Source organism: Mesocricetus auratus, unplaced genomic scaffold, assembly GCF_017639785.1.
Source record: "Mesocricetus auratus isolate SY011 unplaced genomic scaffold, BCM_Maur_2.0 Super-Scaffold_100025, whole genome shotgun sequence".
In the NCBI taxonomy this organism is placed as follows: domain Eukaryota; kingdom Metazoa; phylum Chordata; class Mammalia; order Rodentia; family Cricetidae; genus Mesocricetus; species Mesocricetus auratus.
The window spans coordinates 7,482,847-7,499,362 of NW_024429206.1; the positions used below are offsets into that span (position 1 = coordinate 7,482,847).

The 16,516-nt window shown below is 47.3% G+C and overlaps 1 protein-coding gene across 1 annotated transcript; it reads right to left on the reverse strand.

Annotated features, from left to right (window-relative positions):
- Positions 1–1,580: 1,580 nt before the first annotated feature.
- Prkab1 (protein kinase AMP-activated non-catalytic subunit beta 1) lies at positions 1,581–12,445 on the reverse strand. Its single transcript, XM_005078984.4, has 8 exons — positions 12,303–12,445; positions 12,033–12,200; positions 9,475–9,638; positions 8,365–8,458; positions 8,014–8,128; positions 6,061–6,194; positions 2,998–3,066; positions 1,581–2,797 (listed from the first exon to the last, which is right to left on the reverse strand). Exons 2-8 carry the CDS (start codon positions 12,189–12,191, stop codon positions 2,720–2,722), a joined length of 813 nt encoding a protein of 270 aa, XP_005079041.1. The 5' UTR covers positions 12,192–12,200; positions 12,303–12,445; the 3' UTR covers positions 1,581–2,719.
- Between the last annotated feature and the right edge of the window lie 4,071 nt (positions 12,446–16,516).

Below are 16,516 nucleotides of genomic sequence, written 5' to 3' on the forward strand. Positions count from 1 at the left end.
GCGGCCGAGTTTCCACCATAATTATATCATCTCCTTTCAATGGTTCTCAGCCAGGAGCTTCCCTTCGTTCCCCTACATGTTTCTAGAATGATAGGTAGTGATTCTGAGTGGTAGTTTTGGTTGCCACAAATATGGGTTCCTGGTAGTATCCAATGGGTAGAGGTCAGGGCAGTGCTGTAAATACCCTGTAATTCACAGAACCTTCCTCCCCAGTAGCAAAGAATGGTCTATACCTGTAGCGCCAAGACTAAAACAGCTCTAGCTGTTCCAGGCAGAGGCAGTTCTGGTCAGATCTTTCTTGCTGGGTTAAGTGCTGTGTATTATGTCTGAAGCCATCAAATGTTGTATCTGTTTTCCTAAAGCACACAGTACAGCAATGGTCGCTTCCCCTTGGGTCTGTCAATGAATAATAGAGCTGTTTGCCCAGAAGGGGTTACTAGAGGTGGAGAGAAGGACTTTGAAAGTGACTCTGCTACTGTACACACCTGGAGCTGTCTCCTGGTCTCCCTGGCTGTGGAGTTTCCAGGTGGAACGGATGAATTCCCTTTGGAGTGGGGGTGGGGCAATAGTAAGGGCTAGCCTACTGATGTGCATCCCAGAGACAGTAGCTGGGCCACACAGCCGCGGCTTCAGCTTGTAAGATCCCCTCCAAGGTTCAGACTCAGAGCTCTCAGGAAGACTGGATGATTCCTAAAATTAACTGGGATGATGGATGGACTTTATAAGAAATACAGACATATTCACAACTTCTTGCTTTCTCTTAAAGACTCAACTTAAAGGCAAAAGGCTCAAGTTTCTGTTTGTCCATTAATCTGCTGGGTACAAGTGCTGGAGACCTATTGGAAGTAGCATTAACTCAACGACTTACCCAGACTAGGACTTTATCACATCCTTCAGACTGTCTGTTAACATGGATGGATGCTTCTGTTTTTCGTTTTTCCAGTCAGGGTTTCTCTGTGTAGCTTTGTAGCCTGTCCTGGAACTAGCTCTTGTAGACCAGACTGTCTAGAACTCTGCCTGCCTCTGTTTCCCAAGTGCTGGAATTAAAGGCCTGCACCACCACTGCCCCAGCTATGGGTGGATGTTTCTGTGTAGTGCTGTTGCTATAGTAAATTGTACCTGAGACGGTGTCATTTATAAAGAATGTGCACTTCTGGGAAGACTGAGACAAGGTGCCTAAAGGTGGTCAGTTGGCCAGTGCTGCTGTAGGCTTCTAAGATGAACCTTTTGTTTCTGAACTCTCCACAGGGGCAGTTGGCTTTGTCTTCACATGGTGGAAATCATGTAGACAAACTAGCCAAGGGGGGGGGCGGCACTTTCATGACCAACATTAGCTTTGGATGGCACAGTCAGACCATAGCAGATGAGCCACTGGAACTTGGTGTAAGTGTGAATGTGAAATTATGCTCATGCTCAAGGAACCTTGTTCTCTAAAATGCCCTGGTCTTGGACCTCAGGCATGGGTTTCTAGATTTCCTAAGGAGCTGACATTACACTGTCTTGTCCAAGACAGCACTGAGAAAACCTGGAAGTTCTCATCTTTTCTGGAAAAAAATGAATAGAATCTCAGCTTTTTCTGGTTAGTTTTACAAATCTTTATTGAAACTTACACATCAAGATGACAGCAATTCAGTGTTTTGAAAACAGTAACAAATGGTACCCAAACTCAGGTTAGCCAAATACTGGACATCACCAAGCTTGTTCTCACCTCTGGCAAGAACAAAGGATATAATGGTAACATCTACTGACAGGTGACAGGAACCTATACCAATGGGCACATCTGTGGTATCACCATGGAAACCAAGATGAGTGTCATTCACACTAATCCCTAGGATGTCATCCTGCTGGGAATCTAGCAGGCTGCTGTAGGGGTTCAAGTTCTTCTAGAACAAGCAATAGCAATCAGTGTGACACCCTTTGCTCACTAGAGAAACGGGTCCCCAGCTGAATAACACATGCTGAAACTGAAAAGAGGGTGAGTGCTTTGATAAAGGTGTCACGGTAACACTGTCACCATTACAGTTGAAGGAAAGTGTGGACAACCTTCCACGATGGCCAGTCCTCAGGACCATTCAGTTTAATGGAGAATACGGCAGTGGGTTTCGAAGTTTGTGTTGAGAACAATTATTGCTGAGTGTAGTCACATGATCTACAGTCTCATTCGGGTGACTTATTGCCATAGGTAGGACTGGACAGCCAGCCACTCTACTTATATATAAAAGGTCCTTAGTGCACACAGTACCAGGCAACGATTGCAATGCTGCATCTGGAAATCAGACATCTGAGTTCCCATAGATTCTACAATCTACTGCTTTGATTTGGTAGGACAGGCAAGATTGAGTATTGCTTACGTCCACGGCCAGACTTCAGCAGGGACAGGCCATCGATCTTGGATCCAGATGATGACTTTTGTGAGGCTTCAGTCCCTACTCCCCAATTTTTACTAGCAAGGTGCCATCACTCAGGTCTGGCTTTAGACATCTCTGGCCAGCTGAGGGGATGGTGTCTGGAGTACACTAGCTTCGTGCACTGCAGTTCTGGGACTGCAGGCAGCCATCCCTTCCCATTTCTGGACTCTTCTAGAGGCTGTGCCTGGACAAACCTTCAAGGAGGACTAGGGAGGGGTGAGATGTCTCAGAGAGTGAAGTAGGGTCTGCATGCACATGGAGAGTCCAGTGCTGCCTGCTGTCCCTGTGGTCCATAGCTGGCTCTTAGCATCTCAGATGGGCTTGTAGAGCAGGGTGGTGACATACTTCTTTTTGTACCGGTGGGTTGCACTAAGCACCATCACTCCATCCTAAGAGGGTAGAGATGACCAAGACAGGACAGTCAGGGACTCTGACTTCAGAGAACGTGTGAATCACCACAGCTTAAGGAAAACGGAAGCTCCCAGGCAGAGCCCAAGCCAGGGCCAGGGCCTGTCACATCCCAATTCTGGCATGATGGGTCCCCAGAGCACATGCTCAGAGATTGCTCTAAAGCCAGACAAGTAATTACCTTGATGGAGAGTGCATACAGGTGGTTCAGCATGACATGGTTGGGCTCCGGAAGCAGCGCTGGATCACACTGAGGGAACAAAAGGAGACATGAGCAAATAAGATTTGGAGGTCAAGACAATTTTTTCCCCTTACTTCATGGCACAGGCAAGGCAGCCAAAGAGGAGACCAGCTCTCAGCTTGACCTGTCTTCTCATGCTGGACAGTGAAAGGGCTATGAAGACAACAGTTGAGTTGAGAAGGTTGGATCTACCATGTACCGAACACACCAGAGTACTCTGGTCAAGCTTGCCCCACCCTGTCCTTAGAAGAGGCAGAAGACAAGGACCCGCTGAAATGCTTTCATGGAACACAAGATATGCTGTGTACTAAATGGCCCTGAGGAGTGGATGGGACAATCATAATGAAGCAGATAACAGTAGGCGACTCTGAAAGTGAACACATGGACTCTGGCTTGCCACACCTTTCCACCTCAAGATGCCAGATAGCTAGTTTTTTCATTGCACATTCCCAACTTTTAAGAACAGGCACTAGAAAAAAATAAAGTACAGGCTATTAGTCTGTGGTGGCTCAAAGCCGAGGTCCCAAGGGAAGGGTGTGTCATCACAACACTCTGGGAAGGGTGAAGGCAAGAACTGAGGTGTGACCAGGCCTTCCAAATGAAGCTGGACGGCCTTCACTAGGCTGTGCACGCTCATCGTGAGAGCTTGGAATGTGGACTTGGGAGGGGCAGGCTGCATCCTAATGAGCTGCAGCAGTTAGAGTCTGGGGACAGAAGAGTACATGCTGGTTTGAGGAAGGGGTGGGTGGAGGTGGAGGAGCTGGGATCCAGGTCCTAGTCCTAGCCCTGCCCTGGCAGCTGAGCCTCCCAGCACTGCACTGTCCTCCAGTCACGCTTAGCATCGCAGAGGCTAATAGCCCTGTCACAGGTTCCCTGAGAGCCCCTCCTGGGCAGGCCTGGCAGGAGGAGAACAAGAGCCTCAGCTAAACACTGCTTCAGTCAACTGCTGCTGGAAGGTTTCCAAGAACTACAGTTTGATCTGCCATTTTTAAATGTGACTAATATTTTGAGCACATCATGCTTGGGATATGCAAGTTCTGCGGAATTCCTACACTGGATCAGTAACATACTCGTCATTTTCTGTGTGCTGTTAAAAGACACTAAGATCTACTCTGTGCTGTTAATAAGCTATCAATCAGTATCATCTACAGAAAACATTATGTATGATCCTTTAAGTTAGACACACACAACCCATGAGTCTGTGTGTATCTGTGTGCACATACGTGTGCATGCAATGCATGAGTGCATCCAAAGGAAATGAAATCTTGATGCTGAAGAGACATCAATACTCCCATGTTCACTGCAGCACTATTCACAACAGCCAAGATGTGGAACAACAAATGTAGACACACACCATTGTGATGGCTAGTATTAACTGTCAACTCAACAGCACTTCCTGGATGCGACACCACGCTATATAGAGGAGGTAGGCAGAAGGCATGCATTTATTATGGATGAGCATGGATGCAATGAGACCACCTCCCGCAAACGCCCCCTGCTGTTTTCCCTGTTAGGATGAACTAGAACCTGAACTATGAGTCCAAATATACCCCTTCTCCCTTACATTGCTTTTGTCAAATATTTTATTATAGCAACAGGAAAAGAAGCTGCAACAATGATGTGTGGATCAGCCTTAAGGAAGATTTTGTCATTTGCAACGATATGGGTGAATTCTGTGGACATTAAATAAGCCAGACACAAGAAGACAAAATCATTTATGCGAAATTTTTATAAAGTAGGATAGGAGAGACAGAATAATAGTTACAGGGAAGATACTGGTCAAAAGGAGCAGAATCTCTGCTGGAAATGAGAAACAATTGCAAGAGGAAGCGGATCACAGTAACAACAGTGCGCTAGATTTCTGAAACCATCTGAGCCAGTGGGCTCAGCGCTCTCTTTGGGATGCTACTCAATATTTATCTCTGCACCTCAGCCTCTTTACCGTGAAGCTTAATTAAGACCATATGGAGAGCACTTCCTAACTGGAAGCGGATCTATTAGAGCCCAGGGTTGCCTGTGTCAGGAGGCCTGGTGCAGGTCCTCCCTAGTCATGTCTCCCTTACCTTCCTAGCTGAGGAGGGTGCTGAATGTTTTAGAAGAGGGAGAGGAGCAAGTCTCACCCGAATCTTTCAGGACAGCAGCTAAGGGTCCTTGCAGACCCCACTGGTTGCCTGTTTGAGGTGTTGCCAACTTAGCACAGGACACAGGGTCAGTCTGAAGTTTGCTGGTTCTGCCCAGCAGCCTCCTCCTGGGCACACAGAGATGACCACACCAGCCGCTCTCTGTGCTTGGACTCTCTGTGCCTGAGAAAGGGGAGTCTTTAAACTGCCTTGGTGGCCTAGTAGTGACTTCTCTAAGGGAAGCTACCCCAAAGACACATTGACTTCACCAGCATGTGGGGTCTACTTCTGGGTGGAGGGTCAAGTGGCGTGGTTACTTTAGCACCTGCTACGGTTTGACTGTCCCCTAAAGCTCATGTACTGGGAACTTAATCCCCAGTGACTGGGCAATGGGTAGTGACTGGTGATGAATTAGGTCAGTAGAGCGGAGCAGGGACTAGTGTAGGCACCATGAGAGTGGGTTGGACATCCTGAGGGCGATATTAGAAACAGCTGGCTGCTCAAGGCCCAGGCTCCATGCTTCCCTTCTGCAGGCCACTGAACAGTTTCTCAAAGGAAATGTGTTAAGATATCTCAAATTCTGACCCAGAGGACTGATGTTTCTGAAAGTAACTTGGTAATTAAAATTCAATTCTAAAATGATATGGTTGGAGGAGGAATTCCAGGATCTAGCTGACTAAGAAGAGGTGGTTAAATATTTTCTCATGTAATTTAAATATAACGGGTGTCACCCTTTCACCAGCGGCCTGTGTCCTCTGCATCAGAGGGCCATGGCAGCTCCCAACAATGGAAGACACATGAACTTGCCACTGCTTTGTAAGAAGCGGGCAGAAAGGAGAGCAGACGGACATGACCATGAAGAAGATCTGGACAAAGTACTCACAGAAATGCCCGTGTCCTTGTTCAGGATGACCTGCAGTAGGTGTGGAGGAAGGATGGGCGGGGCCTTGAACCGCTCTTCCGGCTTAGAGATGTAAGGTTCCTGATGGTAAGGTCCTGGTGGGGAGCTGGATAGCTCTGTTGGGAGATGGCGACAAGACATGCTGAAACCATAAGCTCTGGGAGTTGCATTTGATTACGGTATCATCATCTAGCTTTCTGTCCATGTTCCCTCAATACAGATCTGTATTTTCTTCAAAGACACTCAGGCTTCCTTCTTACTTTAGGCTGGGTTTGACAAACACATGTTCAAGGCTCAAAATCAGGAAAAGTGGCCTAGCTTAAGCTACAAGCTTGACCAGGCAGAATAAAATAGGTTTAATGAGGTACTGGCATATCAAAAATAAGTAACAATAAAGACTTAAGTGTAGAGGCTCTTTGACTCCACAATCTCAGGTCTGGGTATTTTTTTTTTTTTCAAGCAGGGTTTTTCTGTATTACTTTGGTGGCTGTCCTGGAACTCACTCTGTAGACCAGGTTGGTCTTGAACTCACAGAGATCTGCCTACCTCTGCTTCCCAAGTGCTGGGACTAAAGGCATGCGCCACCAACGCCCAGCCAGGTCTGGGTATCTTAACTATATAGACACAGTAAGAAGCCTCTGAAAGTGCATGTCAGAAGCAGCTCAAAGTGACATCTGGCTTACTGAGGTACTGAGCCGTTATCCAAACATCAGGATGGGTTCTGGTTACCTAATCCTTAAGCTGGTCCAGAACTGCCAACTTTCTCAACATCATTTTCTAGGTCATGCTCCCCTTACATGATCCAACCACAGGGCAGCAGAAACACTGAGAAAAGCATTCAGGAAACGGAGCCATGAGGAGTAAGCACATAGTACTAGACATTAGAGCTGGAGTGGGCTCAGCAGCAGAGATGGTACACTTTAGTGTGCAAATGACGTTCCACGCCAGCCAGTGGGAGCAGTGTGCCCACTGCCTCCATGCCTATTTCAAAACACGTGACTGGTCATCTGGGGACAGCCAGTGATCCCAATGAGAAAGCACTGGTTTTGGACTTCTAACCCAGATCCACAACCTGACCCGTTAGCCACAGCGAGCCAAGCACACCAGTCACTTTACAGCTGTGGTGTCACAAGTGGTAACAGTGAGATATCCCAGAAGCAGAACCTCCAGGCCCACCCAGGAGATGGTGGAAAATCTGTAAACGGAACAGAATTTGTTTTCTCCAGACTCGTTTTATTGTCTCCCATAGGGCCAGGAAGCAGCCCTTGCATACAAGAGGAGGAACTGCAGCTGCCACCGCCATTAACTATCCCTGTTTCACTCCAGGTAGTCTCTTCCTATGGGGTGTAGGGGGACCGCCGCAGTCACCTGAAAGCTCCGTGGTTAGAAGACTGTTTACCAGGACCGAGCAGAACTAACTGGCTTCCAGAAAGGAGAGTTGTGCTATGCAGCCTGTTTCCTATAGGCAGCCACTTTCTCTCAGAAGCCTGACAAGGTGCTAATGGACTGCACAAGTGACAGCCAAGGTCATGAGGTGTCATTTATCACCTGTCAGCCTGCAACTGTCCAGGCACTAGAGCGGGAAGTGAGCTGGCAGCTTCCCTGGTGCTAGCTCATTACTGACCCAAGCATCCTCTAGGGCCTCTTCAGCCTCGCCTGGGGCATAATATCAAATTTGGCTCTGTTCCTGCGGCCAAGTGGAACTACAGAACAGTCCACAGGACAGGGGCAGTGACTTACAGCTTCTTTAGGGTTAAACTCCAACAGCCAGAGCTGACAGAATTAGAAATGAATTGCTGTGGCGCAGAGAGCTACAACCATCCACATGGCCGGGCAGCTCTTGCTCAAGTGTGAGAGGCAAGGGAAACAGAGTATGTATGTCCAGGCTGTACAGCCCCAGCCTGCACACATGTGGGATAAAGTAACTGTTCATACCAGACACATCGGAGCACTTTTGGGAATCCACCATTAAAGCATCAAATACTTCAAAGTCAGTTTTCTTCACTTGAATGATGTTGTTAACTGTGCCAAGCTGGCTGGTTACTATTGGCTGGGAAGAGACAGACAGGCAGAAATCATAACATGGAAGGTCTGTGGAGTTTTTCAGGGGACTAGAATTCCTGGCTGGACAGTCTCACCTCCTGGCTAGCTACTCTCGGTCAATTATACCAATGGCTGTCAACTGGTGCTATCTAACTTGAGACACACGAAGGGAGAAGTCACAGGGGAGTTGGTTGGTGCTGACTGTGCGGGCACCCAGAGGGCTGGGGATGGCAGGAAGAGTACCTCAGAAGGATCGTGGGTCCACTGACCATCCACAAAGAATTTGTACTGATGTTCTCCTTCGGGCAGATCCAGGATGGCGACAAAGTTATTTTGGCTGCAGAAAGAGAGGAAGCAAGTGTTTCAGCTTGGAGGGCTGTCTTCTGGCTCCAGGTACAACCAAGGGTTTGGTTGCAGGAGAGCAGACATGCAACCAGTTCAGACAATTCTCGGTCACAACCTAGAAAAGCCACTTAATGAAGCAGCAGGCAAGGGTTTCCAGAAAACTCCCTTTGCTCAGACGCTAGGAACCTAGGATCCTAATACTGAAAGGTCAACAAATGGTTAATTCATGCTTCTCAAGTCTGCAGCCTGGGTGCCAGGAAGGGGGCCACAAAGGCAGAAACAGCCACCTAGCTTTCCCTTTGTCAGTTTTCCTTGGACAGGGAGATGGCCAGTGTAACAGGGCACACACACACATACACAAACTTGTTGCTTCTTAGCCTGACTTGAACTAACTTGTGGCTACTGGGCCCAGTGGTTGCCTCCTCCAGTGTCAGTCATGGGGAAACAGGGGCTCTGACAACCACCAGACATGGCACAACAGGGCGCTGTTTCTCCCGTCCTTTATTTATCAGAAGTGGCCACTGGTGAGCTGTGGAGACAGAATCCACATTGAGTTTTTGAGGAAGTGTCTCAGTATATCCTTGCTAATGTCTTCAGAGCACGTACCTTCCAGCCTTCCAAAAGCAACAGAAGGGAGGACCTATAGTCCCTTACAGAGTGACTATGTAGTACAGGCAATGAGGATACAGATCTATGCCTCTGAGGTTCTCAGCCCAGCACTCTCTCCACTGCAGCAGGAACAACTTTTCAAGAAATGTATAGCTGAGTGTCAAGAGTGTGGCTCAGAAATATTCTCCACTGACATACTGCTGTCTTTAAAAAAAACATGCACTTAAAGACAGTGATGTCTAGGGTTTGAGATCTGAACTCTGTAACTCATTAAAATATTTTTTCACTCAACATCTATCTTACAAAAATATCCTTTATGCTGTTCAGCCAGAGATCCTTTAAAAACAAGAATATATCTACAGCTAAAGTAACAAGAGAACAAGAGTCCCAGGCCATTACCTCCTCGTGAGCGGAAGCTTGCTCCAATTGTTGAAGGACCCAGACAAATAGACTTCTTTTCCACCCCCTGTCCATCGAAACACAGTTGGCCGAGCCTGGGCGGGTGCTTTATCATTCACTTCAAGATCATGCTGCCAGGCCAGGAACTCTTCTTTCTCTGGAGCCTAAGAAGCAGAGACATTTACTGGGTCAGGCAGCCTCGTCACACGGGACTGCTAGCTAAGAGCGACAGCCACTCTAATCAGGCAGCTCCTGCCACTGACTACGACTTCCATCTATTTCCCTGCCTGCAAAATGGAGATAATAAAAATAACCGCTTTTGTCAGTTTGTGAAGACTGAGAGAGTCTGACCCAGTCAGTGCTTAATCATTAAGCTACCATTACTGCCATCAGACTTCACAAAAATTCTAGAGGAAGCCGTAAGGCCTATTTGGAAGAAGATTGTCATGAATCCAAGGTGAGTTTATAAACACACGTGATTTCCCTCCATTAAGAAACACTTCCGGGACATAAGAATTTATTAGGGCTGGGCGGTGGTGGGGTACGCCTTTAATCCCAGCACTCGGGAGGCAGAGGCAGGCGGATCTCTGTGAGTTCGAGGCCGGGCTGGACGGACAGCCTCCAAAACAATACAGAGAAACCCTGTCTTGTAAAAACAAACAAACAAAAAAAAAGAATTTATTAGGGACGATCTCAGAGCTGTTACAACTGGCAAATTCAGATGGTGAGGGAGCAGCTGTTCACCTAGTATGGGAAAAATAGCTAAATAAAGCAGACTGGTCCCTTCACTATGTCAAGTGATACTATCCACTGGAGTAACTGACTTACTCCAGCCAGAGAAAAAGGGACACATCCAGCCCCAGGGTGAAACACAGCTCTTCAGACAGAAGAAAAGCCAAAGATGAGATTTCTAAGATGGGAAAACACCCCAAGGGAGCTCAAGAAAGGTCCTATTGCCTTCAGTTGCAGATAGAATCTGCTCTTATCTAAGATGCCTTCGGTCTTTGGATCTGTGCTACAGATTAAACGAAGCACAACAGTTTTAGAGCAGTGCTTCTCAACCTTCCTCCTGCCACCCTTAACACAGTTCCTCCTGTTGTGGTGACCCCCAACCATAACATTATTTTACCTGTTACTTCCTAACTGTAATTTTCCTACTGTTATGCATCATAATGTAATATATTTTTTGTACACAGAGGTTTGCCAAAGGGGTTGTGACCCACAGACTGAGAACCAGTGCTTTACAGCGACCACTAAGTGAGCCACAAAGCTGAACTGGGGTAATAGGGAGAATTTGTGACCTGACTGGGCAGCCAATTCGAAGGAATGCTACTCAAACCCCCCCCTCCCTGATCCTGTGGAGAGCAGCAACAACACCCATTCCTTCTTAAAAAGAAAGTTTACTTAGCTCCTGGCAAAGACAGCAGAGGGCATGTTGACTAGACACTTGCCACAACAAAAACTTCCTCCTAAGTAGCCTTGGGCCACTACTAGGGGTGGGGACAATCTCAGCTCAGTGGACAAAACAGCACTCCAAAGATCACAGCACACATCTTCCCCCCAAAGCATCGAGCCTAGGGAATAAGTTACAGTGACAAAATGCAGGCTCTTCCAAGTTAGACTCAAAATTAAGATCCAGAGAAGAGTAATGTACCTGCTTAGCTCAATGTGGGGGCAGCGGTGAGTAAAAGCCGAGTGAGTGACCAGGCCATTAGCCTGTTTAAGTTATGGGGGATTAATAGGCAACAAGACAGTAGCGGACTATGTTGGTCAGAGTCAACCTTCCTAACTGCAGTTTATTCTAGGGATTTAGATCTTTCCACTAGAATCTCCGAATGTCCTTGGACTGGGCCGGGAGCACTGGCCACATACATCTCTGTGGTTAAGGAAATGTGGCTTAAGCAGGAGTTTTCAGCTTGACCTGGAAAAAAAAAAAAAGGCTCTGGTCTGCTTAAAGTCCAGGTCATTATCTCAATAATGCAGAAGTCAAGTAATAGCGTCTGGCTGCTGTTCAGAGTGATTCTTGGCCAATGACTTCCTCAAACGCAACTGCAGGATCTAAAAGAGTTAGCAAGGGTGGACCAAAGGTGTCAGACCCAAACACCTCCGGCAGTCAAGCTAGGCAACTTCATTTTCGGCTCACCATACGTGCTCCTGTTTTACCTCCCAAACGAACCCTAAAACTCCCAAGCCGACTTTTGCACAAGCCGGTAGGCCCTGACGCTGAGCGAGTTTCCGCAAAGCCATGCAATCAATTACACCTACGAGAAAAGTAGACGCCGGTGCTCAATTACAGCTGGCTCGACTCTTAATTAATTAAGAAGTAATTAATTAGTTGAAACTCGGTCCCAGAGCTGCTTTCTCCTTAATGATGTTCAACGGAGCCCTGGGCGACTCCCCTATCGGTAGGTAATTAGGCACAGGTTCCCGGACAGCAAACAGGGCTGTGACAGGGCCAGCTCCCACCAGGTGTGGAGCTGGGAATGTGGCGGGAAGACAGCAAAGGGGCCCTGCCCTCGACCTGAGTCAAGAGGGCTCGGATGCCCCCGACTCAGCACCTTGATTTCCTCCGAGTGGAAGATGTCGGCGTCTTCGGGGCTGTCCATCAGGATCTTGGGCCTGTCCCCATCCTTGGCGCCCCCCGAGCTGTCCCTCCGCGCCGTCTTGTGGCCGCCCTGCCGCTCCAGCGCGGCGCGCTCGCTGCTCGTATTGCCCATGGCGGGGGTCTGCGGGGACACAGGGGAGCGGGAAGGGGCGGGCCGGGACCCCCGGGACCGACCGCGGACCACGCCCCTCGGGCCGCGCGCGCTCGCCGAGCCCCGCTTTACCTGCTCCGGCAGCCGCGGCTGGAACTCCAACGAGAGCGGGAGCGTAACCTGACACTTGTCGGGCAACTTCTCCCACCCCTTAGCAACTTCCGCTTCCGGCCGGGCCCCGCGAAGGAAGGATGGTGACGGGACGGAGCGCTAGAGGGCTGGCATAGCGTCACTTCCGTTTCCGTAATGGGGGCGTTCGCTCGCCGGCGGCCTCCTCCGGCCGCTCAGCGCGCAGTCGCAGTGGGTCGTTCGGGGCCGTTCCCTGGACGTGATGGACGGCAGGAGGCGCTCGCGCGCGCGCCCCGCCTCGTCCCGCTCCCGACTGAACCCTCGAGGATGCCATTGACGGTGCCGCCCACCTCACTCCAAGTTTGTACACTCTCCAGTTAATGGCGTGTGTGTAAAGGGCAACTCGAGTTAGGAAACCATGAGCTGGAGAGATAGCAAGTCCCTGGGTTCGGTTCCGGGTTCACAACTATTTGCGCCTTCAGTTCCAGGTGATTCCGACGCCCTGACATCCGTGGTGCACATACTTACATGAGAGCTGCGCACTCATTCACATAATTTTTTTTTTCTGAGACAGGGTTTCTCTGTGTAGTCCTGGCTCTTAGCTTCATAGGTATAATTAATTAGATTTATTATGTATACAGTGTTGTGCCCGCGTGTGTCAGAAGAGGGCACCAGACCTCATTATAGACGGCTGTGAGCCACTATGTGGTTTTTGGGAATTGAACCCATGTCCTCTGGAAGAGCAGTCAGTGCTCTTAACCTCTGAGCCATCTCTCCAACCCCCTCATACATGGAATCTTAAAAACAAAACAAAGCAAAAAACCACATTTATGTCTCCCCTTTGGATGCACAGGCTCTCACTATAGTGTATTAGAATAACCTAGTGCTCTTTCAAAAACACAGCAGCCTATCAGGACCCTACCAAATCAGAATTTCTGTAGGTACGGGGATGCAGATCCCCGTGCTTTAGAAAAATGGCAGACCTTAAGATTTCTGTGATTTTTTTTTTCCTGTAGGAGCTTTGGTGGCTTAAAAACACTGGGTTTTTGTTGTTAGTTTTAAGTTGAGAGTATGGCCTTTTGATAAGGCATTTTTTTTGTTTTGTTTTTTTACGAGACAGGGTTTCTCTGTTTTGGAGGCTGTCGGTCTAGCCTGGCCTCGAACTCACAGAGATCCGCCTGCCTCTGCCTCCCGAGTGCTGGGATTAAAGGCATGCGCCACCAACGCCCGGCTTGATAAGGCATTTTGAAAGGGACCTTTGGAACTATTATGCATAAAATGTGGTAGTAGTTGTTGCTTCAGTAGAAATATAGACCCTTGTACTAAAAAGTTCTTATCTTCCACACTTTTTTTTTTGTTTGTTTTTTTGAGACAGGGTTTCTCTGTAGCTTTGAAGCCTGTCCAGGCACTAAGTCTGTAGACCAGGCTGGCCTCAAACTCACAGAGATCCACCTGCCTCTGCCTCCCGAGTTCTGGCATTAAAGGTGTGCACAGGCCACCACCACCCTGCTGACAGAGTCCTTTAAAAAAACAAAACAAAACATTGTGTGTTTATTTTTTTAATGCATTGAATTTGCTAGCCCATGCCTTGCATTTCATCCACTGAACATTTATTTAGTATTATATTTTTATTGCCTGCAATATGACACATTTTTGGTAAAGGAACCAAAGACCCTGATGACTGACATATGGTCTAGAGGGAGCTTCACAGTATCTATGTTAAAAAAAAATAATCTTCATTTTTATGGATTACTATGAAAATTCACACATGAAAATTATGAACAAGCATGCTTTTTTGGAGCAGTGATTCTAATTATACTAATTCTAAGATGCACATTTAAGACATTTTATCTGTCTGAAATCGGATGCTTCTAGCCATAAAAGAATCTTAGACTTGATGAAATGGAAAAATTTAAAACCCCAGAAGTGTTTTTGGTAAAAGAATGGCTAACTACATTTTATAGAATATTGAAGCAACATTAAAAAACAAACAAAAACCAATAAATAGTTGGATATAGTGGGACATTCCTAAAATCCTAACATCAGAGAGGTTCAGAGAGGGTGGTCATGAGTTTGAGGCCAGCTTGGGCTACATAGTGGACAACTCTGAAACTCTGAGAATGGAACTCAAATTGCCACACTGGCTTTGCAAGTGTCTTTTACTGAACCATCTTGAAATTTCTCCGAAACATACACACACACACACACACACACACACACACACACACACACCTCTTAAAGAAAAACAACCAGAATGGTGTGGGTGAGTATGAAGACGTGTTTTCCACATTCCAAATTCCAAAACCAAGTGGAAAAATAACAGACAAGCATGGGCTCTAAAGTCAGCCTACCTGGGTTCAAATTCTGATTCTTTTCCCCCATCTAGTAGGTTCCATCGTGACTTCTATTGGGAAATGGCCACAAAAAATAACATTGATCTTCTAGTCCTGCTGTCTTGTAACTCACTTAAGAACATTCCTGAAAAGTGGTCAACATCTGATCCTAGAACACACTCAGTGGTTGATACTCTTATTAGCATCAGCATTCTTGAAGATGGAAAGTTCTGGAAGGACAAATAACAAATGTTATGGATGATCTCCTTGGTGAGGAGTGAGACTGAAGTCGGAAAAGGCAGAAGGCAGACTTTTGCTTTTTAGCTTATGCATTTATATACTTCTTTTTTTTGTCAGTGAGAAAATGAGCAACAATCAATAAGAGAATCTCCAATTCTAAAGGAGCACAGCACAGGGGAGGAGTGGGCCACAGGAAGGCAAAGGGACAGGTAGGCCAGGGATTCTGCCTGAGACAGGGGGAAGGCTAAGCGTCAGGGAGGATTTTCTGGAACTAATAACCAACAGTCTGAATTTACTCAGTGGAGTCAGAACTGTTGAATGTGCCTCCTGAGTTGAATAAGCCATGCTGGAACAGATGAGCTGTTTTTCTAACCCGGGCTCCAACATCCTCACGTAGGCAGCATAGGCAGCAAGGAGCCCAGGGGCTGTGGGTTCTTTTCTGAAACAGCCGGAGAATAGCACAGGGCTGAAGGTGCCTATCTGAGCTCGGCAGATGCTCTGAAGTGCCAGGAAAGTCTCCACTCTTACTCAGATAACAGTAAAAGCACAATCCCATGGTGCCAAACACAACACGAATATTCTGACGATGTTGTCAGTGAGTGCTCTCCAGTCAACTAGACTGTCCAGCTCCCGGGGTTGCACAGGTGAGCCCTGCTCAGGAATGCCTCTGCATGAGCTAAGTGGGTGTTGAGGTTTTAGTTAAGCTCTCTTCTCAAGAGCGTGTTGTCTGAGGGACAGGGCTAGCCACTAGCCCATTTCCAACAGTTCCAACAGGAGCAATCAACGTAAGGATCAGAGGGACTGGCTGGAGAGAGGGCTCAGCGGGTAAAGGCATTTGCAGCCAAGCCTGAAGCCCTGAGTTCAATCCCCAGGGCCTAATTTTAGAAAGAGAGAACTAACTCCCAACAGTTGATAAATGATGCATTTTTTTAAGAGTTAGAGATAACTTGGCATCTTCCAAAACCATGGTGCTAACAATTAATTTCCAGGAAAACACACTGACATTTCTGAGAGAAACATCTTAGTCCTTATGGACCTCAAAGTATTTTAAGACTCTGTCTGCCTATGCTTACATCCTATGGAGGCATTGGACGGATGTACAGCAACCTTAGGAGATAGGTTTGACATGGTCTCAAATAATGCTACATTGTTTTCTCAAAACAGACTGTGACATCTGCCATGGGAGCTCTTAAAGAGATAAAGTTGAGGACCAGAGGTCTGGGTCACTACTCATGGTACTCTTTCTGTATTATATTGCATTTCGTGGACAGGAGAACTGACGTTTTATCAGCTGCTGATCCCTGTGAAAAGTCCAGGTAGGGTGGCCTCTCCATTCACAGGTGTCTACTTAGTATCTCTATTTGGTCACTTTTGGTGGTACCTGGTTTTTGTTTTTGTTTTTGTTTTCATTTTTCGAAACAGGGTTTCTCTGCATAAGATCTGACTGTCTTGGAACTTGCTCTGTAGACCAGGCTGGCCTTGAACTCATAGAGATCCGCCTGCCTCCGCCTCCCGAGTGCTGGTGTTAAAGGCGTGTGCCACCAACGCCTGGCTGGTACCTGGTTTTTTTTTTATGACTTTGTACATGCTAGGCAAGGCTGTGCCCAAGCACATTGTGTTACTTATCCTTTTAATTAATTAATT

What these genes read in the sequence shown, in the direction of transcription:
- Prkab1 (XM_005078984.4), bottom strand. Translation starts at nt 12,191, where the DNA reads ATGGGCAATACGAGCAGCGAGCGCGCCGCGCTGGAGCGGCAGGGCGGC. An exon ending in AAGCTTCCGCTCACGAGGAG is followed by an intron (nt 8,459 to 9,474) that starts GTAATGGCCTGG and finishes CTCTTTCTGCAG; the next exon opens with CCAAAATAACTTTGTCGCCA. An exon ending in TGTATGCACTCTCCATCAAG is followed by an intron (nt 2,798 to 2,997) that starts GTAATTACTTGT and finishes CTACCCTCTTAG; the next exon opens with GATGGAGTGATGGTGCTTAG.